This window comes from Rhea americana, unplaced genomic scaffold (assembly GCF_003343005.1).
Source record: "Rhea americana isolate MKP2758 unplaced genomic scaffold, rheAme1 scaffold_108, whole genome shotgun sequence".
Classification (NCBI taxonomy): Eukaryota; Metazoa; Chordata; class Aves; order Rheiformes; family Rheidae; genus Rhea; species Rhea americana.
This window is the reverse complement of record NW_028185128.1, coordinates 3,114,753-3,142,602: the sequence shown is the minus strand read 5'-3', so window position 1 is coordinate 3,142,602 and position 27,850 is coordinate 3,114,753. Positions and strand designations below refer to the sequence as shown.

Genomic DNA, 27,850 nt, shown 5'->3' with positions numbered 1-27,850 from the left:
AAAAGAAAAGAAAAGAAAAGAAAAGAAAAGAAAAGAAAAGAAAAGAAAAGAAAAGAAAAGAAAAGAAAAGAAAAGAAAAGAAAAGAAAAGAAAAGTTCTTTAGCAAACCCATTGTCATCAAAGGTAAAATACAGTATGCCACCATTTGTACTTTCATTTATTCTAAATAAGGACATAAAGAATATATTAGAGACTATTTTAAGATCTTTAGGTGGAGTGAGGAGGGAGAAGAGGAAGAGCAGCCCACATTTCTTTCAGTGTTGTCCATAGAATGTAGATCAGTATACTCTGACGGAAATGCTCTGAATTGATTTTTCACATTCTTAGACATAAACATCTCAAGATTTTGTAGGTGAGGAAATCTCATGGGCCTGCCCACTATTCGTCAAAGGACTTCTGTTTGCTTCTCTGTTTATTTTTAAAAATGTGTCAAAATTTTGCTTGTCTCGTAAAGTATTAACATGAAGTGATATTATTTAAATGTTGAACATAACTTCTATGAAGTCCATGTCACAGTGTAATAAATTGCAGGAGCTCAGTTTCTAGTTTCTTGATAAAATGTTACCTTATGAAGTATGCACGGGATGTATTTATTTCAAAATAAAACAACTTGGAAAATGTCCTTCTTTCTCTATATAGACTTTTTTTTCTTTTACTAATAATAGAAGTATATTTTACTATGTACAAGTATAACCTATTCTTAACCTCACATTTTCATGTAAAGTTTATGAACAAAATAGTTTAAAACRGGAAACCAGAGTCCATTTCCTGTTTTAATAAGGATAATCCCTTGACCAGTAGGCACAAATATTCATTCCTCTTTATTGTTCATTAGCGTACTATTCATCCTATATTTCACTATTAATGAAAGAAAGCAAGTTGCTGGGAACACTATTAAGTTCAAAACATCATTATTTATCTGGATCTCAATAAAACAGTTCAGTCACAGACTTGCAGCCTCCAGCTAGGTTCCTGCTATTAGTCTTAAATCATTTTTAGAGTTGCATTAACAGTGAGTTGCCAAACTCAAATACACATCTACACAAATACATCTACTATCTACATCTGCTAGATAGTTTGTCTTAATAGACARTCTGGAAGAATTTCAGCTATTTGACCCAAAATTTGAAGCTAAAAAACTTGCTACTTAGCAAGAACTCAATACCTTCTAAATATGCAAATTACCATTTGAAAAATACATTAGCTGGAAAAATTTTGAAAGGCCAATGCTTTTCTTTCTTTCAGTGAGCATGACATCCCCCCCCCTGAAAAAAAAAAAGAGAAAATCAAAAATCACATGTAGGCAGGAGTTTCAAAAAGGTAACTAGTGCTTTCTTAGTGAATGGCTGAGTCTCAAACTCTCTAGTCTGAACCATGAGGCACTGTTTCAGAAACAGATTTACTGAAATGAAGCAACCTATCAGGACAAACAAACAAAAAGGGGGTACCTGAAGCATTGCTCCAATTCATCCACATACGGAGAAGAACAGAAAACTGGACATTGCAAGGAGCACTGCTGCTGCTGTGAAGCCAAACCAAGACTGGCTGCAGCAATACCCCAGGGGCAGCAAACCACCCCTGAACCATCAGGCTTGGTGAGCCCAGGTCTAGCAGCATCAGCTTCTTTGTGTGGTGAGGTGTCCAAAATGATCACTTTGAGGACATCAGTTATGAACAGACCATGGGATGATCTCAGGTCACACTGTTGTTTAGGTCAAAATCCCCTTTCTAAGCATTTAATAACTGTTCTACATTCTTACAGTTGCTGACATTTCTGTCCTGCAGAGCYAGATTACTCCACTTCTATGCTCCATTACTTTAGCCATATAAATAAAGGCCAGCATCCTATTTCTCTTTTGTTGTACTACAATCAAAGATGTACTTGGATGATGGTGAGAAAAGCATGTTGTGACCAAGATATGATATTACCTCTCTGTAGTCCYAGAACTTCAGAAAGTCTTTTGTATTCAAATACAAGTGGCTGAGACTCTTTGCAGYAGCTTCCACTGCAGGAGAGTAATTTAAGCTGTGCAATATGGATCCCAGTCTTAAGTGAATACAAACTGCCTTGATGTGGGAAGACGGTATAGGACACAGATTTCAAAAAACACTGCTATCAAACATCGACACTGAAAAACCCTAAATGGATATCAGTCAAGCAATGTATTAGTAGACAAAAAATATATTCCTATTACTATACTGACCAGAATTTCATGAATGTTGCCATTTGACTCTCGTGACAAAGCTGGTCTTAACAAAGACAATTTGCAAGTTTAAAACTGTAACTGGATGCAGTGCTATTATCTGTGAAGTAACAGAGCTGCACGGTATCAAAAACTATAAACATTTGATCTAAAATAAATACATAAATAAAGTAACTGCACGATCCACAGCATGCTGCATGAAAGGTATCAATTAAAGAAGGATGTGAAATTAAAAAACTGAGTGAAAACCTGTTTGAGAATACGGGTAGCAGAAACTGCATTACTGCCCCCCAGCACCACCTCCTCCTTTGTGCAGTCAGTACAACTCAGAAGAGTGTTATCCAGAATAAGAAACCAAGGTGCAGACAGAGGTAAGTGATTCACGCAAAGTAAAGGTAGTAAGCAGGAAAGAGGAGCTGGAAAGAGAGCCTGATCTCCTCATTCCCAGGCTACTGCTTTGTCTACTATGTTGCTGTGTGATTTACAGGAAAAAATTATTCCACATCAGAAAAACCCCATCATTCCTATATTTATGCAAACTAATTTAATTTTCCATTTCCATTTTACACCACACTACTAACTGAAATCCTAAAGCTAGTCTCTGCCAAAAAAATACCCGCCCAGAACATAAATTTAGCCATTACCTGAATTATTTTCTGAGTGCTTAAATTAACTCAAAGTTTTGATTACTATATTTTTAAAACATCTACACTGCAGAAGATTTTAGCAAGTTTGCCATATTTTGTCTTTATTATTAAAAAATATCAAGAATGGGAGAAGTAAAGATCTAGCTGCACTCCCTCATGCTCAGGTCTGCACATCTTCTGCACACATAGCATAATCAAAATATGAACTCTTTCAACACTGCTGTTCAAGATGTTCCATAAATTGATTTTTGAGGTCTTTACATCTGATCCCAAGTGCACACATCCGAGGCTTATTAATTGAATGATTTCTTAATCAAACCCATTTCCTTACTCCAAACTTGCCCAAGCACGGAGCAGGGGTGCTAAGGAGCACAGCGGGTGCTGTGGGTGAGGACGCAGGCAGCGGGCAGCACTGCCAAGGGGCTGCTGCCAGTAGCCTGATCCTGCTGCCCACTCATGCCTCTCCCCAGAGACTGGGGAGCACCCAGGGCCCGTCTTGTGTCTGAAGTCACGTACAAAACCTAAAGGTATTGGTTCAGAACGTCTGCTGGTGCCCGTCTAAATGGCACTTCTCGCTTGTAGCTGGTACTCCTTTCTCAGGACCAAACCTCGTGCAAATAAACTAATGCACATCACTCAAAGAACCCTGATCGTCATATAAGCATCAGTCCGCTGATTTTTCCTTTCATAGTTGAAGCAGTTATATTCTTTCTCCCCTAGGACCACGGCCTGTAAACCAGAGGCAGGAGAACGAAACAGACGGACAACACATCCATTCTCACGGTCAGTCTCATTCTAGAAGAGACCACAGGGATCTTAACCATTCCCAGGTGCTCTGACGGCGTGAGCAGAACAGGGCTTTCACGGAGCTACCACTCCGGCAGCATGCACGGTATAGGTGACTCTAATTTCACTTGCCTACATTAATGCTATTTGCAGCCCTAAGCACTGAGTTCATTACATACAACTTCACAGGTCCGATGAGGGTAAGGCATTAACAACCCCACTGAAGAAAACACTCCACAGCATAATGGTTTAACTTGGTTCTAGCATTACCTGAGCTTGTCCACACCAGCCAGGCACTGCCCTTGATCAATGGATCTGTACTGCCCAAGTTGATGTATAAAGTCAAGTAACCTTAACTGAAAACTTCTGCTACAGCACTTCTGATCTAGGTGTAGCGGTTTAAGAAATTCCTGCCCAACAGCCCTGACGTACTGCACCTTCCACTGAGAGAGTACGGCCCCTGCATACGCAAAGCAAAGGAGGGTAACTAAAATCACCACTCCGAAGAACCATAAAAATGCATTTTCAGAGGTTTTCTGAATTGAGGATACCAGTTACTGACTAAAGTGAAGTATGAAAGTCACTTTTTATCCTTGCAGATACATATCTATTTTAAGAAATCCATTCAGAGAAACTATTTTAAGTTAACATGAACATATGTTTATCACTTAAGAATAACAGCTTGAACATAATGTTACATTGTCTAGGTGTATTTAATTTAAAAATCCTTGGAAAAGATAACTAAGGTAACCTTATTGGTACAAGTAATATATACAGTTTGTTTTTGTTGTTTTTTTCATGAAAAAGGCTCATTTTCAAGTGTTTAGAGCCAAGTTTAAACTTTCATATAATAATTTTTCTTCTCTAATAAGGCTTAAAACATGGTAAGATGGGAACATACATAACGTGGACACTCTGAATACAAAGAACTACTTTTACAACAATTATGCTGAAATTGCTTGCAGTGGAAGTTGTATTAAGAAAATCCCATTTAACCTGAATAGCCTACCAAACCACAGGCTCTACTTTCTTCTGTGATATGTTGTCTACTCTTTCCACCCTGCCTCAAAGCAGTAAGTCTTCCTCCAGTTATTCAGTTTTATGAAACAACACACATGCCAATGCACTTCTTTTTAATTCTCGGAGAAAAACAAAACCAAGCTATGCCTTTATTCTGCTGGCCCTGCAAATGCTGGACTCTGAGAAATCTAARGGTGTTTTGAAGGAAACTGTAGTAAGCTGCAACTTAATTTTGCTAACAATCAACAAYGGGGATCTGATCTTCCTTTCAGAAAACGTAACACACTTTATTTCGCCATCTCAGTGACTAAGCGTTCATTCCACAGCTATGACATGRTGGTGCAGTGAGCTGAAGCAAAGTATCTTTACGCCATGTTTCCAACCATTACTAGCTTATTCACACCAGTTTAAAATACATGAGGTAAACAGCAAATGCTCAGACTGTATCAAGTTTCTTGAACTATCATTTAAATATATGCTTTTCTATCTACTTTTCAAAGTTACACAGATWGTAAATTTGTCAAGCCAGCTAAACTCTACTGTTTTTGTCTCCCATTTCAGATAATCCTTAGTAATCAGCAAGGCATTTTCTACTCTCCTAGAACTACATCCATCAMTTACTCCCATGACTTCTTCCTGGCCAGACCTTAGGTCATGTCATTGTTTCAACTCAAACTTCTGGAACTTCTTCAAGTTTCTTTTACCCTCGTGGCTTTTGCTTCAGTACCCTCTTCCAGTTCTCCATGTAGGTCCTGGATATGTCTTTGAATCATTTCACAGATATCTCCTCCCACTGGTATAACTTCTTTTCCTTTCCAGTCATCTCCACCCTGTCAGTACTCCTCCCAATCTTCTATCCTCATCTTCTCACCACTAAAACCATGATCATCCTTAACTCTTGGCTGTCTCTTGGTCCACACACCTGGGATGTTTCTAATAGCTGCCACATATCCCTTTCCATTACAATCCTTTCCCTCTTCCATTCAGCTAAGTCATTCATTCAGGCCCTATTTTTTGCCTCAAAAATTGCAACCTTCTCTATATAATACAGAAAATTCCTCTCCCTCCTCTCCCAGAGTGATTACACCTACTATAATAAATAAAAAGGCACCTCATCTAACAGAGGATGGGATTTTCTTTTCCTGTTAGCATTTTTTCGGTTTGGAACTACACAACTGCTAAACCATATATCTCACGTGAGTTTAACTTCATAGTTTTTCTTTTCTCATCCTTGCTYCTCATTTCTGTTTATTTTTCCACACTTGGTGCAGTTACCTCAAAACTAGGTGACAAAGTCTATGAGCAGCAAGTATTTTCACCATTGTTGTTTACAGGACTTACGAGTACCACTACATTGAAGACAGATGCCAACTACCACACTAACAGGGATTTTTTTTTTTTTTTTGACTCAAGAATGGTCAGAATGCCTACAATACTTCTTTACAAACAATATAAAACTGCTCTATAAGTTAAATGCTTTACAGGCTAGATATAAATCTCATCATCACTCATGTCTCAGGAACARTCTCACGTTACATAGATTGTCAGGGGGAGTTGGTAATTCAGCAGGTAACAGCTGAATAATTACTCAGTCAAGGTYATTATTCAGCTGTCTCATAACAGCCTGAGAACAGTGACGAGGTGACAATTTGGAGACAACTCAGGCCTCAAGCTCCACTGGGAAACTGCCAGTTCGCTTCAGGTGGGCCAGGACTCCAGCTCACACTCAAAACCCTCACTCTCAAAACATRCATATTTGTTAAGCTCTCAGGCACCACGAAGGAAGAAATTCATTTAACAGGGTACAGTATTTTCCTTCTCAAAGTATTCAGAAAAGATTTCCTTTCTTCTCCCTTACTATATTCAGATAACTTTAGCAGGACAACCCTGGCTCTCACCTTTGAATGAAGTGGGGCTTTATCATTCCCATAAACCACACTGGGTTATCCCAAGAATCCTTTCCCAGAGGATGTAATTTCAGAACCAATTCCAGAGACTCCTTCTCTCTGGGGAGAAGAAATAATATTCTGTAACACCGACTGTTCTTCAGATACGTCAATACACAGTGAAGCTAACATCATTTCAACGTGAGATTTTTTTGGTGGTGGCGTGGCTCCAAAGGCTCAGCATATTTTCAGTCATGCCTTGCCTGTAACATTAACCCATGAAAACAGAAGCGCACCTCAGGAAGAGGATGGCAGGTATTTAAAGATTTCACTTCGTTTCAAACACAGCTAAATTACTTGCAACGGTAATTTGGTAAAGTGCCACTTCACAAAGACAAAAGACGACAAGTTTTACTTCTAAGACCAGCTTGTGTTCCTGCATATCACATGAAAGGGAGCAATGGAAACGGGGCTGAACAAATGTGAGCGAGCATCGAACTGTAATGGCTTTTTAGGTGCGGGTGTGGAGAAAYGCACATACTACAAAAATCTAGTAATTCTCCACCCAAGCATTGCTCGTGAATGACCTCACTGGTTTCCTACACATACTCCAGCAGCCTTCCTGCCATCACTCTGTCAAGCCAAGCAATGATGTCAACAGTCCACCTGTGAGAGTGATGCAGCCCTCTGGGTCAGGGTCACAGAGAGCTCAGATAAAAGCTGTGCCAGTGTTAATTAAATCACCTCTTGTTTCACTGCTGATTTCCTCTGATAAGGCTCAGGTCATTTTTCCTGGAAAGACTTCCCTGCTGTAAGGGAACCATAGCCAACTATAATACAAAACAAATATTGCTCAGAGGATATGAAGACAACATAACACATTAAATATTTAGTTTTAAAAAACAACTGCATATCAATGGATATGCTGGATGCTTTTCACCATACGCTGTACAGGATTTCTGCAATTCCTCTACTCATAGCATCTGCCTTCCAGCCACTTAAAGCCCTCAGCACATACCCTTTTACACTCGCTTTGCTGCCACAGACTTTTTCAGGTAGCTTTTTTAGTAAGAGAACTGACATGGGCAGGCCCAAGGTTTTTGAACCTGACCTTAAAAATCTTATTTCTTGCATGGCTCAGAAAAGTACCACTAGCCCTACACTTAATTACTGACAATAAAGCACCAAAAAAATCTAGAAGTGACAAAATAGAAAAGTGCTCTCAAAAGCAATGAGAAAATTCTACCATAAAAGCTTGTCTCCTTATGATCACAATAATCAATTCTRAAATAGTCAATAAAGTAGAGTTCTTGCTATAAATTTAATTCTAGAAAAAAAATAGTACAATGAGGATTTTAGGGATACATTTACTTTCATTCATTCAGTTTGGTCTCTAGCAACTATAGTAGTTCCAAGGAGTGGTATTTTTTTCTTTTTTTAAACTGTCCTAAACTATCACAGAAACTTGAGTTATGGGAAGACTGTATTACTCTTTGGATAATGTATTTCTAACTAAATGTACAACTGCCGACATATCTGAAAGGAGATCCTCTAGGTATGTTATGGGAATGTATAAGAAACAAGGGAGATGCGTATTTTTAAGTACATAAAATTTCTAAATTGAAAGAAAAATCATGTGAACAAAATAGCTTTTTCTAAGATGGACGATATAAAACTAAAAGGGAGGTTTTCTGTTGTATCCACAGCTAAATGTGCTCATCAAGTCAGTTCTTCCGGTCCTACATTCCTGAGCGTTAGCAGTATTTTTCAATCAATCAATGTCCAATGTCTGTCTATGTAGACCTTCAGCTCTTTGGGATCTTATGTTTATAGAGTACCTTTCCCTACAAACTCTGCTAGGATATATAACATTAGAAATATGTTGCCCACCCAGTGCCTGATACAGGAAAAGCTCCATGGATATCCTACCTCTCACTAAAGAGAAGGTAACTAATTAGCACTTTTTTTTTTTTAAACATCTCCTCTAGTAGGAAACTCTCTATATAGAAAGGCCTTCTTAAGAACCACATTTTTGATTTAGGTGGCAAACCAAAGATGACAGTTATTCCTTCACTAGCTTGGTCAATACTGGTCCTAAGGACAGTTCCTGTGGATTTATGAGGTTGAATTGCAGCTAGTTTGTGTTGAAGTGTGTACAGCATCACTAATTTAGAAAGCTCGACCCAAAAACATTTCACTCCAACACCCTATGGAATAGCTCCTTCAAGGATTTGAAACAATTGCAGCCTATCTTTCACATTCATTCCTTCTCACATCTTTCTGGGCATAATTTCCAAGGCAAACTTGAACCTAGGCCATAAAGGAGACACTAGAATTTCTGATGATTTTTTTTTATTTTCTCTGTCAACAGTAATTGGAGTTTAGTCTTACACAATTTAAACACTACATATCACCTTGCACCTGTATGAAGTTGGGCATAACTGACTGCCCCTTGCAGCTGCTGTGCTGCACTTCTGGTGGATGCACACCGTGTGGCCACATAGAAGGAAAGCACATCCCCAAGTGCAGTGAGTTAAAGTGACACAGTTTCCTGAACTCCAGGAACTCTCATGGTCAGAAAGTACTTCCTTCCTTGTTTCAAACACTTGATTGTTTCAGAGGGAATTCAAAACAATAGATTAGAAACTTTCAGCCTTTCCCAAGCATGCTGCTACTCAAGGAAACCAGGCCGCACTCTGGGAAGATGAGATAACGCAGGGAGAGTACTCTTTTCCGGAAATGCAATAGCTTTTGCATCCCTTCACTAGCACCATCCCATGAATCAGCTATATGTCAGTAATAATTCATGCTATGAGATGTCAGATATAGTTCAACTATTGTTTGAAATAAGATGTGCGTGGTTGGCAAAAACCATAAGCTGAAGCCAGTACCTTCCCAGCTGAAAAGGCATGTCACGGAGGAAATATCAGGAACTTCCTAATCTGAGTCTCTACTTTTAAGCAACAGGTACAGATAAAGGACCACATTTGCCATTTTTAGTACCTCATACTTAAATCTCTAAAAAATAGAAAGAATATACTGCTACTTCTGCAGCTAGAAACCTACTCCGTTCTCACTAGAACTTAGTTTTACAGAACAGAGATGCTCATAAAGATGGAGAACGGATCAGGCTCATCAGATCTCACTGGAAAGCAATTATTTCTATCATACCGTTTTTCCTAACACGATTGCATTCATCTAAATACAACACGGAATGCTCTATAGTGATGGACTAGCATTTAGACGGGATTTAGCATTTAGAAGATAATCATGAAACTACAGTATTCATATAGGCTGCAAGTGAGTAATGAAAGGAAACAGATAAGAAAATAGCATTTTCTGCAGGATTAAGTTGCCTAAATATCTTGGGCTAAATAAAAAAATATTAGAAACAGTAACAATGGCAAAGAGTCACTCCCTCAGACCTGCTGGTAAAAGCTCTTATGTAAGATACTTCGTTTTCCTAGTTCTCTTTTCTGATCAACATAGAGCTACAAGATATGGCAGGAGAAAATGATTACAACAAATTAGAACTCACCTGGTTCTACACATTATTTTGAGTGGCAGAGGGGAAATGCACTTCCCCATCAAGCTGTGTCAACAGGAGGGGAGCAACTGAGTTGAATACTCTGCACTCACCGTTCCTACCAAAGGGTAGATGAATCCAGCTCCAATGCTGGCCCGCACATCACTAATTGGCAAAATGAAACCAGTGGGAACACCCTTCCTCTCGGGCTGATGGGAAAGKGATAGGTGAGTTTTTGCCATACAAATGGGAAGATTTCCAAATCCCTGATAGAAGAGAGAAAGAAAAGAAAAATATTTTTAAGGTTACAAGATTACAATAAAGACAGACTACATTTCCCCTTTGTTATCACTATCTTTTGTAGATCATAAAAACAATATAGAAATAATGAACATCAGTTTCTTAACAGTTAAAATCTCTCAGAAATGGAGAGAATACTGCATTTTACTTGCTATTCTCTCTCTCTCTCTCCCCCTCCTCTCAAGCCAAGACCTCCAAAGGGACTTGGCTGCAGTGATATCCAGCTTCTAGAGTGAATTTTTAATCTAGAGTTAGGTGCAAAAGTTGCCTGTACAATGGCTGGAGAGCATTATCTTCAGAACCAGTGCGCAACAGCCACAACATGAAAAAAGAAATGTATGCTAGTCAACAAAACGCCTGTGTGGCACTTCTCTCTGGGCACTAACTACCAAGTTAGGTATCTATGTGAGACCRTCAGTAAACACAAATGATTCATGATGTTTTTTGCTCTTAAACAAGACAAAAGTGTGTGTGAAGTGACGGCACTTCACTTTAACTATAACAATTCAGTAGTTGCTCAAAAGAGGGGAGAAACTTGAGCAAAGGCCCTCATCAGCTCCACTATTCCCCATGTGCTGTTTGCCTCTCAGGTCCCCCTTGAGCACAGGGACCTTCCACTCTTCTGTTTGATTCCTGGGCAAATGGATGCAATTCATCAGGTCAGGAGGAGAGAGCAGGTACTGGCAGGAACTGCCTCTGCAGCCCAGTGCTGACAGCAACCCTTTAAGGACATTTTGAAAATATTTCCAGATATAACTAATATTTAGACTAGAAAATGGACTACAGAATCAAAGTGGAGATGGAGAATATGAAGAAATAGATTACTCTGCTTCATGTATACAAAATAAGCTTCTTTTTGATCTAGAAACCCAACATCATTCTCAGAACATTTGCATTTTAGAGAAGATGTCTATAGCTCTGCCTGACCAAGTCGATAAAGTATACTTGGGAATTTTTCCATGACATATCAGCCACATTTTCTACTTTCTATTTCCTGACAGAAAGGCTCCAGCAATTTTAACTAGCAGAAACTGCTATATTTACAGTAAATATGTTCACTTCTCCAAAGGGTTTCAAAATGGTAATATACCTCCTCCCCCACATGATTTAAAAACAGTGACCTATTTCATCTTCTAGCACTCAGAACCCCTTGAAAAAGACATGATCAGAAGGGAAACAAAAGATTTTAAAAGTATCAGGAGCTTTGCTATTAAAATACACGGTTGCGCACAAAACTTTTTGCACTTGGAAGCATGCATATATTTTTGGCAGGTACAAATGAACATTCGGGCTAAAATTGGGCATGTTCATTAGCAGCTATCTATGCAGATGTGCTGTTACACATTTGAAGCAGTAAATGTTACTCTTCTGTGTGTCTGTCATCTCACTTTGCTTTAGACATCTAAGACAGACATCCAACTTCTGGATATCTTTTCACATCTAAGAATTGTTGCATAATTAGAAAGACAACGTGAGCAACTCTCCAGCAACCTCAGCTGCAATATAAAGCAATACCCCCAAGGCTTGAATGAAAAAAATGCTGCCTGTYAACATTAAAAGAGAGTATTTTGTAGTTATCCACAATGAAAGAGTCTTAGCACAACTGAAATTTATTTAGGGAATAACGAGAAAAGGATTTTGCTCCAGGAATTGCAAGAAAATTGCAAACTAAACATACTCAAAGATATATGCTGCTTTACAGAAGATATCTTACAAGGTTAAAACCATTCTGTCCTACCTATTCTAAAACAATCCACTGCAACCCCACAGTTTAGCACCATGGGCAGGCTCCTGCCTTTTAGAAAAGCTAGTCTAAAAACTCCCCTCCGAGCTGAGAACCTTGTACAACCTAAGGTCTCCCAAGATTCACATGAAGCAGGTACCTGGCAGCGTAATTCACTGCTGTTCTTACCTGCTGAGTGTAACGATCCACTTGTGACTGTGCAGCAGGAGAGAGCTCTATATCCTGAGCTCCATACACCTTCTGAGCAATGATCCGTATTTTTTCAACAATAGGAAGCTGCAGAGACATGGAAACAATACAAATATGAGCACTGCAAAGAGAAACTAAGATATTTTTATTCCCAGAAGGGCAAGAAGGTTTGTGAACAACAAACTCAGAGTCTAKGAGTACTGGTGAATTTAGAGAAAGTTCCGCAGCTAGTCACATTTTTGCAATGCTTTCCTAGAAATAATACTTTTTCTGCAAAGATATATAAAAGTTTGTGTCAGACTGACATTTTTTGTATTTACGATTATATTTGAGAAAAATGAAAGTTTAAAGTAGTCTGCTTTTACATTAATAAAGAACACTACTACAGAAACACTGAAGGAAGAGAAGGCTCGCTTCCCACTCTTTCAAGCAGGTAAAATGTAGGACAGTTAAAAGCTACTAAGACTCAAATAAAATTTCACTTAAGAAAATTCAAGGTGACATCTAAAGACATGCTACAAGACATCTTTTGAAATAAGTTGACAATATGATTATTGTAGCTTAATTGGGTGGAATGATGTCACATCCCTGACTTCAGCCTTTGTAACAGCAGCAAATCAATAAAACCTAATGAGTTTTATTACAGATTGCAGGTAATGAATCACAAACATCCTGGGCATAACTCCTGCCAGCACTAAGATGAAGCGAATATTTTAGTGGCATGGATAACCATCATGAGATGAAAGTTCCTCTAGGTTCATTATTAGGGTATCTTCATGACCACCGCAGTTATGAACAGTGTAAGAAATGCAAACACGTCTGTCACCTCACCTTTTGGGTGTCATTTGCATGCAGTTAAGGACTAACAGCAACAGCAAAAGGAAAAGTTCCACTTCCTGTTGTCCATACACCAACATCAAAATGAACAACTTTTTGCTTAAATCTCAGTAAATTCACTGAGATGGAGATGTTCATTTAGATTCAGTTTGCAYTTGCCTTGAAATATTTCAAACTAATCTGACAACACCATAGCCTCTGCAACCCTCTTCCAGCAATGACAGCTATAATTTCGAAATAAAATCCAGCAGGGTGCTGGCTAGCCTCAGAAGAAACTCCTTTAATGAAAGCACTGGCATTCTGTTTCCCCTCAGCATATGCTAAATATCTTGCATGACTGAGTGTGAGCTGGATAGAACTTTTTTTTTTTTTTTTTAATCAGAATTTCAGATACTTGCTTGGCCACCAACCACACCTCAAATTTTGTGAATGTAACTTCAGAAGAATCACCAGTGGAGAAGCAGATACAAAAATGCAAACAGCTAACAGAAACGTTTTCATGAGGGAGTCACACACCTCTGCAAGACTTGCACATCAAAATGGATGAGGTGGGTTGCACCATGTTGTGGAAGAGTTTGGGCCTATTTAACCTCACAACATGTGGTAAGCCCAACTCAGGCAGAAATCAGCCAGGAGGCAYGCGTGCTCACATCAGCACTGCCCATTTATGTGCATATTCTCAGACATGTTTCTTCCCTCAAGTTGCAGGCGCAAGGAGAGGAATACACTACACCGTGCTCAGGATCCACCTGTTTCCCAGTATTCAGCAGGATTTTTAAGGGATTATCTATCTAGAATCACAGTGTAACAGTATTTCAAGCTAAAAGGTTTCCTGTGTTCCATGTAGCAAGTAATGCTGCTAGGCAATATTGTTTCAATTCAGTTAAAATATTCTCCAAAGAAAAGCCACCTGGTACTTCACACAAGAAATACAAATTCAATTCAGTCAAAAACAATTTAATGGCTTTTATCAGAAAAAAAGTGCTAGTAATTCAAGAGAATTTTTATACATTTGCCACCACAGAAACTCAGATGTTTACAAAACAGTTGTAGGAACAATTCTAATTCGTTTTCTGTTTTTTAACGTTTACTTTAGCTTTAGGTTTTCAAGAATACCGTTGATTACTCAACACCTCACTGCAGAAATCCTCTCAATGATAGAAGTAGGGATCCACCATATGTATCAATGCTTTACAATGCTAACTCCTACGAACAGTGCTTAGCTGAATTCAAAGAGTAGAAAAAAATAGGGAAAAAGTAGGGTCAAATTATCCGAAGTATTTAAATAATTAAGGGACTGTAAGTCAGATTTTTGCTCCAGTTGATTTCAAATACAGACACTTCTTGAAATTTTGTGGGCCACCTATTTGTACCTTAAACACCATGGTCAAACATCTGCCACTAGGAGTCACATATCCCAGGTACTTAGAAGTGTTTCTGTCTTATTTTGTTTTTTCTGCATGAGGGTGCAGCCCCCCTGTATTTTCTACAAYGGCCTAGGATATGCCTGAACCAGTCATTCATTCCCACTGCCCAAATGTGATTCACGACCCTCAGCTGTGCTGATGCAACTGCTCACAGGCCTTCACAGTAACACTCTTAATGAAACAAGTCCTGTCCATATAATGTGTGTAAGAACTGCACCTTCACAGACATAGGGTTTCATAGCACTTCTGCAGTCTGGACAGTTAGTGTGATAATGACATTTATAAAATGTGCAGACGATTAAAGCACCAAAAACACTAAAGATATAAGATCAGCAATAAAAACAGTTCTCCTCATTTCATTTAAGCAAGGTTGGGAATGTTATGCAACCACATGCATTTATGTGATGAACAGGTGATACACAATAGAAATATTCAACCACTGTACTATAAATTTAGATAAAAACTGACTTTACAGGTATTATATATTAGTACTAATGCTGAAGGAATTATGGTAATTCAGAGAATTCATTTCATTTCAAATTCAAGTTACTTAGGCAAATGGTGCCATGAAATACCTGATGTAAATTTATACCGAATGTGACAAAGTGCTACAAGGTCACACTGTATGAATATCTGCTGATGTGTAAGGAGATTTGACTKCTCTGAGAAACAACAGGTCTCCATAGGTCTGCCAGAGACCATGTGCATTTCTGAAATCTCACACATTTGGAGCTACCAAAGCCGTATGTTACTTCTAAGGCAAGCAGGTGCGCGTGCACACATGCACRCGCGCACACACACACACACACGCTTGCAAAGGCAGCCAAGCACCCACACCACAAAAAGGATTATCTCCTCAGMTGGAATACAACAAGTGCTACAGCAAAGATGCATAGACTGCTTTCACAAAAACAGTGTCTGTGTGGTGGGATATTTCATTATGATTAAAGCAAGGAATCAGCACTGATGAAGAGGACAGTCTGTCACTCTCAAGACTAAACTGATTAACCAAGATGGAATCACACCAGTGTTGCCACGCAGTCTTGACACACTGCTGCTTCCTGGCCAAGTCATAGTGTTAGTGCAGCTTGGTGCTGTTTAATACACAATATTCTTTCTTCTAATATTATCAACAACATCACTTTGTAGCAGAAGGTAGTTTAATATAGCTTTCATTTATGTTAGCTTTCTCATTTCTTTCCTCATCTCTTCCTTTATCTGTAACAGTAGACTGCAGATTAACATTTTTTGCAAGTGTAGTTTGACAAGCATTTCCAAGAGCAGCAGACCAAATTCAACAGACCCTCCTTCTCCTGCCTTCCTCTGCTGCTCACACTCATCCTTGTGCCAGTGGAACGGAGAGGGCAGCACTGCTGTTTGTCCAGCTGTATATACCAGAGAAAGCAATCTAGGCTACAACACAGCTCAGGAAAAAAAAATGCTACTTTAACACAGATCAGTTCACAGATGCAGTGATCTGCCCAAAGCCACACAGAAGAGTTATACTAATACAACTGCTGGTGCAAGGCAAAGCCTGTACAAAGGAAAGGGATAGAGATGGCTAAAGTGGCCATCACTGCAGAAAGGCAACTGAGCTCAATCAGCTCAAAATGGGCCACTGAAACTGTACCTGCACAAGTTGGCTCCTCAAATCAGTCTTACTGCCAAAAGTCAGCATCTTGTCAAATTACACTCATATTACTCAGGGATCTGGCTACGGACTGTGTTGAGACACATCTTTCACATCCCAATCTGGGCACTGGACTTTAATCTCTTTGCCTCCTAGAGAAATGACTACATCTTTTTAAATTCCCACATCCAACCTCTCTGAGACTGCTGAAGCTGAAAACAACCTCAGTTACTTTCTTCCTTCCCTTCTTCTACTTTGAAATACTCCTCCTGACTGTCTTTTTTCACCAAAACAGAGTCCAACAGAATATGGCTCTGAATAATCAGAGTCAACAGTGCTAAGTTTTTAGTCGGCCTTTATTTGAATGGGTCTCAGCAGAGCCATGACTGCTATAGGAAGTACTGGTGTTACTTACCTTACATTTGAGATTGTAAGTGAATGTGAGTCAAGGCAGCACCATCTGAAGGGATCTCTCCACAGTTATGAGAAAAATACTTGAAGCTATTTTATTCTCTGAGAAAACTTAAGATTCTGTTGAAAAAACATGGTGTTTACCCAGAGAATACAAAAGCTGCTGCACCATCACTTGTAATTGACACATTTAACACTTTAAAATCTTTAAACATTCACTTTAGCTCCACTGTCTGTARTATTATGGCTTGGTTAATTTATTGATGCTCAACTACCTGTTTTTTAACATTAATTCTTTACATAGTTTAAAATTCAAGGTAGTTCCACTTCTATTTTTTTTAAATTTTGCCCTCACTGAAAATAATAATAAGGAAACACTGGCCGACTAAGTGAAACAATATGTAGACATCACTCATTTCTCTTCTTGGGAATGTTGCCAAGTGAAAACATATGATGAGAGTACGGCTGAAGGTGCTGTGTGAGGTGACAGAGTGCARTGCTAAAACAATAGCTGACTCTGCACATTCAAACTCCTACTTCTAGCTTTTCCCTTGGATACAATAAAAACACATTTATTAAAATATCTGTATATTGTGGTTCCAGAAGATCTGCAGCTGACAAAAGGATTCCCAAGTCTTTAGCACTCCTCTTCCTTTGTTGGCACAGGACAAGATTTTGTTTTTTAATTTGCAGAAAAGCTTATTCAGTGAAGTTAAAGAGTCTGTGAATCAACACCTAAGTCTGTGGCCGTAGAGTCATTTTCCATTTCCCCAACTCTGAAACCCCCAACTTCATCAAAAGAATGAGAAAACAATAAAAACAAATATAAAATTGCAGTGTTGTCATGAGCCTACACACACACAGAGGAAGAGATGAAGTGGAACAAGGATAGCTTCCAAACCAAAAAGGTCTGATCCAGTGGAGAAAAAACCTGTCAACATGCCTCTGAAATCTCTTTGATGGCAGTGGAAGGGAGAAGAGGCTGGTACAGCACTAGGGAACTCCTCTTTCATGCRGTTTTACTGCTAGATAGCTCACTGGCAATGGGGTGAGGGAAGTAGTTTAAAGACTAGCATACCCCGGAGGGCAGTACAGCCTGCATTTCAAGATGAGAAATGATCTTCATCATTTATTAGGAGAAGCTTCAGGAAGGATCATATATAATTTTATTTATTCCTGCTGCTGAGTGCTTAAGGACCTTCCACTGGATCCATACCTTACTGAACTTTGTGCTGTATATGAAGCTTCAAAATAAAAGCTTCTTGCATCCTAGGCAAAAGAAAAGAGCTATGTTGGGCCAGTGTGACAGCAGAAACATAGTGGATGATTTCCAAAACTTGGATATCAACAGAGGGAGAAGAAAAAAAAATCCCCTCACCTTTTGCCTATACTGAAAGAGATGACCAACTTGCAAAGAGGAGAAACGCTCCACCTTAGGTCACTTCCCTGAAGCTCCCTCCCTCAAAACCAGTGCCTCTGAGCCTCCTTTTGCCCTGCGTTCCTTCTCCTTGCCCTCGCACCAGGAAGCCGTTTCCTCTGTGATCTCTCCTCACTCCTCCCTTCACTATTCATAGCTTATTCTTACTGTCTGAGGCCATGGGCAGCAGATTGAAGTGAGGTTAATGGACAGAGAACCGCTGCTGGCAGCTTCCTCTGCTGTGGTGCTCTGCTTAGCCCTGAGAGACCCATCATCTCTGGTGGCTGAAGCTAGGAGCAGAAGAAATCAGCCGAGTGGCAGCTGGCACCATACGGCCAAGCAGAATGGAGGCGAGGGCAGCCAAAACCGGGGGTGCTCCGGACTTGCCCGAGTTATTGTCACCGTCCAAGGAAGGCAAGAAAAATACCAATGCCAAAGCTGTTTCAGCTGGACTGCCTCCTCGCGAAGCGCGACTCGGCCTCTCTCCCAGTGGCCGGCCTCTCCCGCGCTCTGCAGGCTGGCCTGGCGGAGCACTGCCGTCGGCCAAACTGTTTGTGTGACCAACTTCCACAGCACAACTCGGACAGTTTGTTGTGATACTGCCCTGAGGCAGAGCACCAGCAAAAACAGACGTCATAAGAAGAATTTGGACGACTGAAACAATCTCTTCACCTCTTTTTTTTTTGTGACCTTCGCAATCTTTAATTCGTTTCCCCATGCAGCATAGCTCTGGTGGTTTGAGGCTCGTCAATCATTTCTGTCAGTTCACCACATCCATCTTTTAAAGAGACAATACTGAATCTCTGCCTGACCAGATCTGCTGATCCTACCAGATCCCCAATATTTCCTCATGCCATATGCCTGTCCTCCTCCTGTCTCCTGGAGCTTTGGCCCATGCAGGTCCAAACGCTTCGCAAGAAAGAGCAGTATCTCTCAAAAAAAGCTAGGGCCTCCCTTCACTCAGATGGTTGAGGAGGGGTGCTGCAGTCATGAGAGAGTTCAGCACAAGAGCAGAGATGAGACCCTCCATGTTCTCTTTCTAAAAGCACAGAAGTTTCATTGTGCTGGACAGTAAAAGAAGACAGGTTACTCTCCAGGCACGCATTCGCAGGGAATATAGCTCCTACCCTTCTCCCCCCTGCCCAAGAACAAGCACTGAAGCCAGAAAAATTTGGGAATGGGATGCGTATGTTTCCATCCCCTCCAATCCTCCCCCTAGTTATCTAAACTTACTTTTAATAGGTCGGTCAACTCACTTTGAGTAATAGCTTTCTGCTGCAACTTCAAGACACATACTTCAAGAAAAGTGAACCTAGAAAGGAAGTCTACACTGATAAGAGAGTTGATATTTTGATATTTTCCATATGTAGCAAGAATATATATTTTAAAAAAATAAAGTGCAGATTGCTTCACAGAGAGTTCAGGAGGCCTTTACAACAAACCTATCCCTCCAAACACTACAGGGAAATACTCAGCAAGAAACTGATTCAACAATAAAAAAGAGGGGTTAACGTGCAGTGGGGACAAAAACATATTAAAACCACACACTAAAACATTTAATTACGACTATTGCTAATGATCTTTTAAACTATTTTATAACCTCCAAAGCGTAACATAAAAATCTCAGCCTTGCTCCTGACTGCCCCCCTCACACTGCCAGGTTCCCAAGTACTATTCCTCATGCTGCAAGCATCTTATCTGCTTATGACCTTCTCTTGCACTTTTAAAACAACAACAACGCTGGAGTTTTTTGTCAGAGGCCACTTCTTGTGCTTGACCCACGAAAGGACACTGTCCTTTCATACACACACACTCCCAAAATCATATACGCAGCTATTCTTCACAAAAGAAAAATCGTATATGCAGCTATTTCTTCACAAAGAAACTGTCTCAAAACAGGCTGGATATTTATCCTGTTCCCATATCAGCTCTTGAAAAATATTTGCATCTAATGCCACTTGTCACATGAACTCTTGCTAGAATCAAAAAGTAATAAAAGAAAATGTTACAAGTATCAGTTGTTAGGACAGAAACAAAAACAGAATTTATTTCTTCTTACAGAAATAAATTAAGAAAACCTGAAGGGCAAGCCAAAAGTGCAATTGTGCAATACAGTATGCTGTATCATGGAGAGACACCTGAGGAAGTTTAAACAGACCCACTGAGATGCCTTAAAGAATCTAATCACATTAGCACAGCCCCTTAATTAGGCTAGCGGGATTTGACACCCAGCAGGACCACCTAGTTGAGTCCGAGTCCTGAACTGATACTGGACACTGCTCAGTGTCCAAATTTGTTCATTCAGCTCATGCATGGGTATCAAAGGACAGCACAGTAAAAATGTTCAAACACACTCCAAGATTTAACAACAACAAAACAAAAATGTGACGGACAGCTTTTTGCAAGTATTTGACAGAGCAGTCCATGTAGGAAAGACTTTATCTTGTTCTTCTCATTTTACAAACATTTGTAAACACCTTTCAAAGAAGTCTTTGTTTGCAGATACATATATATGTGGAAATTACATAAAGCATTGTAAAGAGAAAAAGAGTACGATATRATGAAGTTTTCCAGACTCGGAAAAATAAGATACCTATAGAGAGATGGATTAAAAGGAAGATTTGAGTAATCTTAGAAAGACAGACAGAGATACAAATGAAGTGATAGTGGTCTTCTGTAGAGTATTTCCCCCTTCAACCTTTCAAGGGATAGAAGAAAAAAAGAAGAAAAAAACCCATCACACTTCATCGAGTTGAGGAAACCAGGACTCAAAAGCATTCAAGTAATCAGATGAATGTGGAAGTCTCTGGAAAGATGAGGAATAGCACTTTCAGTCACCCCCCATAAGCACAACGACCTGGGGAAAACATCTGTTTGTATCCCATTTTATTGCCTCTTTCTTTAATTTTATGTCATAGTTACCTTTTGGAGCAGTAGGATTCATTCTTCAAAACTGCCACACCAAAACATGCTATTAGACCCCAAATTAATACCTGGGTAGGCTCACTTGGAAGAGATTGTTTTCCTTCACGACTCTATAAGCATAGTGAGCAAACGACCTACCACACTTTTCCAAGTGACAGCATTGCTGTTTCACTCTCCTGTTTTCAGTTGCTTCAGTCCCCATACTTTGCACAGTAAGAATGAAACAGAATTCTGATCTTTACATTTTACTGCTTTTGTTGGCATAAGTTAATTTTTTTATAATATTTTAAAATTGTATATGTTTTTATAAAATCCCTTCAACGTATTTTTGAGGCTTATAATATTTGTGTAACGTTACAGGATACTAAGGTGACGTAAAGATATGATTCATTCCCTCTGTGCTAAGATCATGCAGCTTATGCAACGCAGCACAAGAAGATGTGCCTGGGAAAGATATTAAAGAAGAAATTAATCTCATTTTGTTCCTCCACAGAGGCACAGTCAGCCCCCTGCCAAGCCTTTCTACTCATTCATACCACAAGACTGCTGGTTATATAGAGTATAGTAACATCAGACCTTAAGCATGGGATTTATCAAGCTTTAATGTGCTATCTCTATAATGCAAGCCTCCTGTGGGGATGATTACTATACATGTTTCTTTTTTCATTATGCAAAAAATATAAAATGATATCCTCAGTTTCCAGGGCATCTCATTAGAGAAGCTCAGAAAGTCAGAAACATTGTTCATTGCTTGGCTGTAAAAACGTTCCCTGGGCAAAAAGCCCTGAATAGATGCCACAGCATTTCTATTCCCCAGGTATTTCCATCTATTCTGTGAAGGCAATGTTTAATACTAATAGGAGTTGTCTGGATTACTGACATTTGGAAAAATGGTGGGGGAGGTGGAAAAAATGAATAAAATGGAAGCAATAGAAAGGAGGTACATCTCAGGAAGGAGATGGAGAGTGAGAGACAACAGTAGGGCATATCTACCTCAGGCTGAACTTTTTTCTGGAGAGAAGAATCAAAACAGGGGTTTTCAGCCATGTAAAAGAATGAAGCCAGGGTTTCTGCTGTTAAAAAACATCTTTCAAGCATTTTCTAAAAAAAAACTTAAGTAGCACTGTCAGCTGGGGCACAGGATCTGAAATTTGATCAGGGCTTCCTTGGTGCCAGAAAAGTCTATTTTACTGCCCAAATTTTAACCCACTCAGATTAGTACAGTCTGGAAAGCCTTGGGAAATCATTTGTATAACCTTCCTGGCTGTATGTCCCTCTAAATGTTCTGTCTGCATGGCGATATTCCACCCTAGTGCTTTCAGAGGCCCAAACAGCCTTTCCTTGCAAGCTGCTCCTCTCAACAGGCTCTCATTGCTGTGATGTTACCTTGCAGACAACTGCAGTAACAAAGCCTCTAAAACTTAGGAAAAAAAAGTCACCATCTCTGGTAGACTTAGGATCGAAATTTGGCATCTATTTACCCTTTGTTAGGGTATCTGACTAACAGCTAAGAAACTTAACACAAAGACCAAGCAAGGATCAGAGGAATGACAACAGGTGGAGAAATCCACATAACCTAATCAGTGAAAATCAGAGCACACTGAACTGGCTCCTTCCTAAGACCATCCACGGTGAAGGATCAGACTGTCTCTGCTGAGAAACCCACAAAGATGAGTCAATTCTCTCCTCAGAAAGTTTTGCAAAGTAAGGGAGTGATTTGCCTCCAAAGGTACAGGACTCATTATGGGATGCAGGAGGAGGATCATTTTGCAACTGTGGAAAACTTACTATGGGAAGTTTTAAGGGGATTGTGAGAATGTGTGAGACCTACTAGRGGACCTACTAGGACCAAAGGTAGGGAAAGGAAGGGATCAAGGTGAATTGGGGAGGAATGAGAATGGGAAATAGAAGGCAAAGGAGAAGAAAGGGCCGATCAAGTAAAGGTGGTAGTTTGTCCTCTATTTTCATTATACCTGATTTCTGAGCATCTTCTCTGTGGGTGCACTCTCTGCCCTGGGTGTTCATACACACTCCAGGCAGAAAGCCCACCCRCACAGAAGATGCTCAGAAAACTCAMTAGCAAAATCCAAGCCAGAGTAGCTGGTAAAAAAGAGATTTGCGTGCCACTGACTGGAGTGACACCACAAACTGCAGGGGGTTGTCGGTCCAGCTGCCAGCAGCTGGAGCAYGCCAGGGGGCCTGGAGGCCACTCTTGAACAGCCTGAGGGTTTACAGCCAGCAGCTGAAGGGACTCACATCTACATATTGCACTAGTAGACCCCAGTGACAAYCAGCAGAACAGGAGGGACAGGACGGGGCTGGGTGCACTGGTCATGTTCATGCAAGTGCTGTGGTTGTGTGGGTGGGAGCTGGTAAAGGCAGTGCTTTCTCTTCATATCGATCTGTGCAGACGGAGGTGTGAGTATTGAGTGATCAGCATCGCTGCTGGCTACACCTGGAGACATGGAACTGCAGCGGCCGTGCACCCATGGGGCTGGGACAAGAGGAAAGCCCCTGGCTCCCCGTGTCCTCTTGCTTCAGCTAACTCTAACAGCCTGCACTTTAAGTATGCGAATACCTGCAAAGAGGAGCCACAAATAGGTGCAATGCCTGTGACTCTGAGACATTAAATATATTTTCATTTCAGATGATTGTCAGGAAAAACTTCTCTGTGAAGATCGCACAATCTGAAACTCTCCCACAATAATTTGTGGATGTTTCCCCTACATATATACTTTTATGTTAAACAAGAAAGCATAAGAAACATGATTTAATGCAGTGAGTAACCAGCACTCCCAGAGAGTATTCTACACTACTGATTAGACAAGTCATGGAGATTCTTTGTCTTCAGTTTTCGTAATTTTAAGCCAAGCCAAGCCAAGCCCCCTTTTCCAAGTATGCTAGACAGTTTTAACAGTCTTCTTGTTTTAAATCCAGCGCTGATGTAGCATGCACTTATTAAAAAAAAAAAAAAAAACTTACCTCCAAGTTATACAGATATTTGAAACTGTTTTTCTGATTGGCTGCCTTTTCCACAGCTTGAGCTAATTCCACTGCTCCTCTACCACCAGCCGACCAGTGATTGCAGGGTACAGCATCAAATGCTCCAGATCGCTTTGCAATCTCACAGACCAAATCAACTTCAGCAGGAGAGTCAGTTCTGCCAACCAAACAATTCTATGTCATGATTTTACRTAATTACCTCTCTTTTATAACCATATATGCTTAGCCTTATTCTATACATGCAATTGTAAAGCAAATGTATTTATAAATTGTGACATATACATAGCACATTGATAGACAGCATATTTACATCTTTCAAGAACACTTTTATAATTTTTTGTAACTAATGAATACAGAACATTAAATCTTCCACTGCTACTTAAGGTTTTAATAACAGAGAAGATATATAATGTTACAGAATTATTAAATATTTTTATGTTCATGACGAAAAATAGAAAACATTTAACAGTTTCTTTTCTTCAAGCCAAAACCACTTAATTTAAAAACTAAGAAAAGAAAGTTCAAAGTGTTACATAAAATARCAGCTTTCTGAATGCAATAATATCTTTAGGTCTTAATTCAAATTTAAAAAATTTAAAGGCACATCATAYTGATTCAGATTCTTCTGTCCTCACTGATCAGGCTTATACACAGAAATAAGAGACACAGCATAATTCAGGTAGCATAGCAATGCCTTCTGCTTAAACTATAGGCTTGAATTGCAGATTTACCCATGCAAGTAATGGAAGAACAGGCTTACTTGAAGACATTTAGAGCAACTACAACAGGAACTCCAAATAGCTGAGTAATTTGAATCTGTTTCTGTAGATTACAGCAGCCATCAGCTACCAGCTGGAGGTTCTGTGCAATTAAACAAAAATGGTTGGAAATAGTAAGATGCATCAAGTCTTATCCAGCCAAAGAATTTTCTATAAATTAAACATAATATAAATAGGGCAGATCCTGACAGTTATGGGCAAGTAAATTGCTTCCAAACAAAACATTTTTTTTACTTATCCTATTAATTCTTTCTTCAATTAATAAGCAACAGATATATTTAAGTGACTAAGCAGCGTCCAAAATTTGTATATGAATATCATAGAATCACAGAATCAGTAAGGTTGGAAGGGACCTCTGGAGATCATCTAGTCCAACCTCCCGGCTCAGCAGGGTCACCTAGAGCATGTTAGACAGGGTTGCATCCAGGCRGGCCTTGCATATCTCCAGAGAAGGAGACTCCACAACCTCTCTGGGCAACCTGGTCCAGTGCTCTGTCACTCTCACAGTGAAGAAATTCCCCCTCACGGTCAGGCGGAACTGCCTGTGCTGCCAGACTACTCCTTTCTGTGACACAAGAAGACAGTTCATCTGATGACCAGCTGCCAGTAAATAAAATAAGGATGTCAAAAATGATCTGTTGGTAGGTTTGCAAAAAATACTGGCAACCTTGTTGCCTGCTGCCCTATTTCTCCTGCTCTGACTAGTGGATGCCCTGAAGATACCTAGCGGTACAACACAGATGTGCTGCCRGTCACTACCGGATGGAAGGTAAATCATTTTTTCTCCTTAGCTATTCTGGTCACCTTGTGATTACTCCCTCACCCTTCTTCTTAGTAGATCAGTCAATCAAGAAGCACAGCAGATACCTCTTCCAAACTCCAGTGCAGAAGCAAGGCACTCAAATTACGTGCCTTTGTGCAACATCACACAACCAAGGAGACAGCTCTAACTGCAAGTCTATTAAGCTGCAAATGCTCATTCACATCCCATGACCTCAGCAATATTGAGACCACAGAGATGGAGCCTGTAAGACTTATATGCTTGTGAGACTTCAAAATACAGAGAATATCAAACAATGTAAACACTCACTGAGGTCAGATACATAAAATACGCATTCATCTGTAAATACACAGGTCAGAAAATTTACTACCTTTGAGTTTCTCAAGGTAGTGTAATTGCTGGCTTAAAGGCTTTGGGCTTTGAGAAGGTCATCTACTGATTCTCCACGGAAAATACACTGGAATAGCAATTTTCCTACGATGGCACAAAAGCAGTGACATGTACAGGTACAATACCTTTATTGTACCCTTTCTTTCTAAACCTTCTGAAGCTACATTAACTTCAAGATCTGTATTACATGCACGAGATATTAAATGCAGAAATAACTGTGCAAATATATTGGAGTCTCCTGTCACGCACGATGAATGACCATTTGTCTATTTCTTCCAAAGTTTCTGAACAAATTACAGTAGAGAGATGGGATCTGACACACAGATGTGTTAATTGCACAAAYTAATGTATATACGTTCCAGTCAAAACCTCATTAGTGGATTTTTTACGTGCTCTGTCACTTTACGCTGTATCACCCTTTTTTCAGTTGTAATAAAACACACATCCTTAGGCAGACAGAACCAAAGAACTTAAGTGGCTATTTAAACATACATTGTTCACCATGTAAAGGTGATCAGGTTGMAAAACTGTCAGAAATTGGAGGGCAGCAGCTAGAGCACAAGTAACTGGTTAAACTACCAGATTTTGTCTATAATGAAGAGACAAAGAAAACTTAAAGAATCTAATCTTGTTTGAAGTGTGACACCCAATGCCAGACACGAAGCACAAAGTAAACCTATTGTTTAAGGGACAGGTTAAGCTGTCATTAATTTCAGGSAGCATCATTCCTTCCCCCAGCCCTCTCGGATGCCAGTTTTGACCTCTGCACCATTCTGCCCCTGTCCCATGAATGCCAGAAATGCTTGAGAGGCCGCGTGACGGACTGGAACAAAGACATGACCAGACCAAAAGCTCAGTGGTCCTGGAAAAATTGCTGAAAAAAAGTTATTCTCAGYTGGTTCAGTTCCTCAGTCCAATGTACCACTCAGTCACACACAGCACACACTAGAGGGTTGACACCAAGTGGGCGAGGGAAGGTGAGATGGTTTCACTTACCAGCAGTGCCTGCTAAGGGAGATTACTGAATACCAGTATCAGAGTGCGTTATCGTTGCCCCTGAGGCTGCACGCTATCCACCCAGTGGAATGAGAAGTTGTTATGCTCCATACACCATATTACTCTGTCTCTTTTAAGCAAACACTTCYCCATAAATTTTTATAATAGTTCTGCTTACCTCTTCTGTGTATTCTTTCTTAAGTGGGGCACCAGCAGTTACCTGGAATAATAAACAGTCAGTGAAAATCACTGCAGATTTAACAAYGCATGCCATAGTCCTAAATGGTCAGAAGCACATATTGCTTACTTTCTACACTGTTAATCACTGCACACAGCGCACAAAAAAAATCATAGCTTGACCACAGGTTCTGTTTTATTGAGAATTATATTTGCAATTATATTGCAAATGCAGCTATACAATACAATTATATAACACAAATACACTTACATTTGCAAATATATTACGAATTACAATTACAATACAAATTCGCAAATTTTATCGCAAATTATGTATAAGATGAATAGTAGCACTTTCCATTTTCTTTGGACAGCAAGATACAGGCAGTGAATCAGAAACTGGTGGTAAAAGATTTCTTAGAGAGTAAAATGACTACGTAAAAATAAGAAACAAAAAAGTTACACCATTGTTACATCCCTTAAATCAATTTTTGGTATTTGAAACCCAATTTGGCCATTTTGGTGACATKAATGAGTTACTGCCACCAAAACACAACTACTAGAAGATTAAGCTGACTTTTTCTCCAACTTGGACACTAACTTAAATTGTAATTGCTGAATCTTAGTTTAGCCATAGTAGTGTGAGAATCGGCAAACACTCAGCTTAGAGGATAAGTAGGCTGAGCAAATCAGATATAAAATAAAACTGCATGCATATCCAGAACATTTACACGCACTTTTGACATAGGTCACTCTTCAGGGTATATCCATATGC

The 27,850-nt window shown here is 39.7% G+C and overlaps 1 protein-coding gene across 1 annotated transcript in view; it reads right to left on the bottom strand.

Annotated features, from left to right (window-relative positions):
• The window catches only part of MTHFD1L (methylenetetrahydrofolate dehydrogenase (NADP+ dependent) 1 like), a 162,331-nt gene that overhangs the window by 42,012 nt on the left and 92,469 nt on the right, over positions 1-27,850 (bottom strand). Inside the window, exons 22-26 of the mRNA XM_085310809.1 lie at positions 27,077-27,118; positions 24,713-24,813; positions 23,932-24,109; positions 12,282-12,389; positions 10,183-10,335 (exon numbers count right to left, since the gene is read on the bottom strand). Of these exons, the coding sequence (XP_085166935.1) occupies positions 10,183-10,335; positions 12,282-12,389; positions 23,932-24,109; positions 24,713-24,813; positions 27,077-27,118 (582 nt within the window). The remainder of the gene's footprint in view (positions 1-10,182; positions 10,336-12,281; positions 12,390-23,931; positions 24,110-24,712; positions 24,814-27,076; positions 27,119-27,850) is intronic.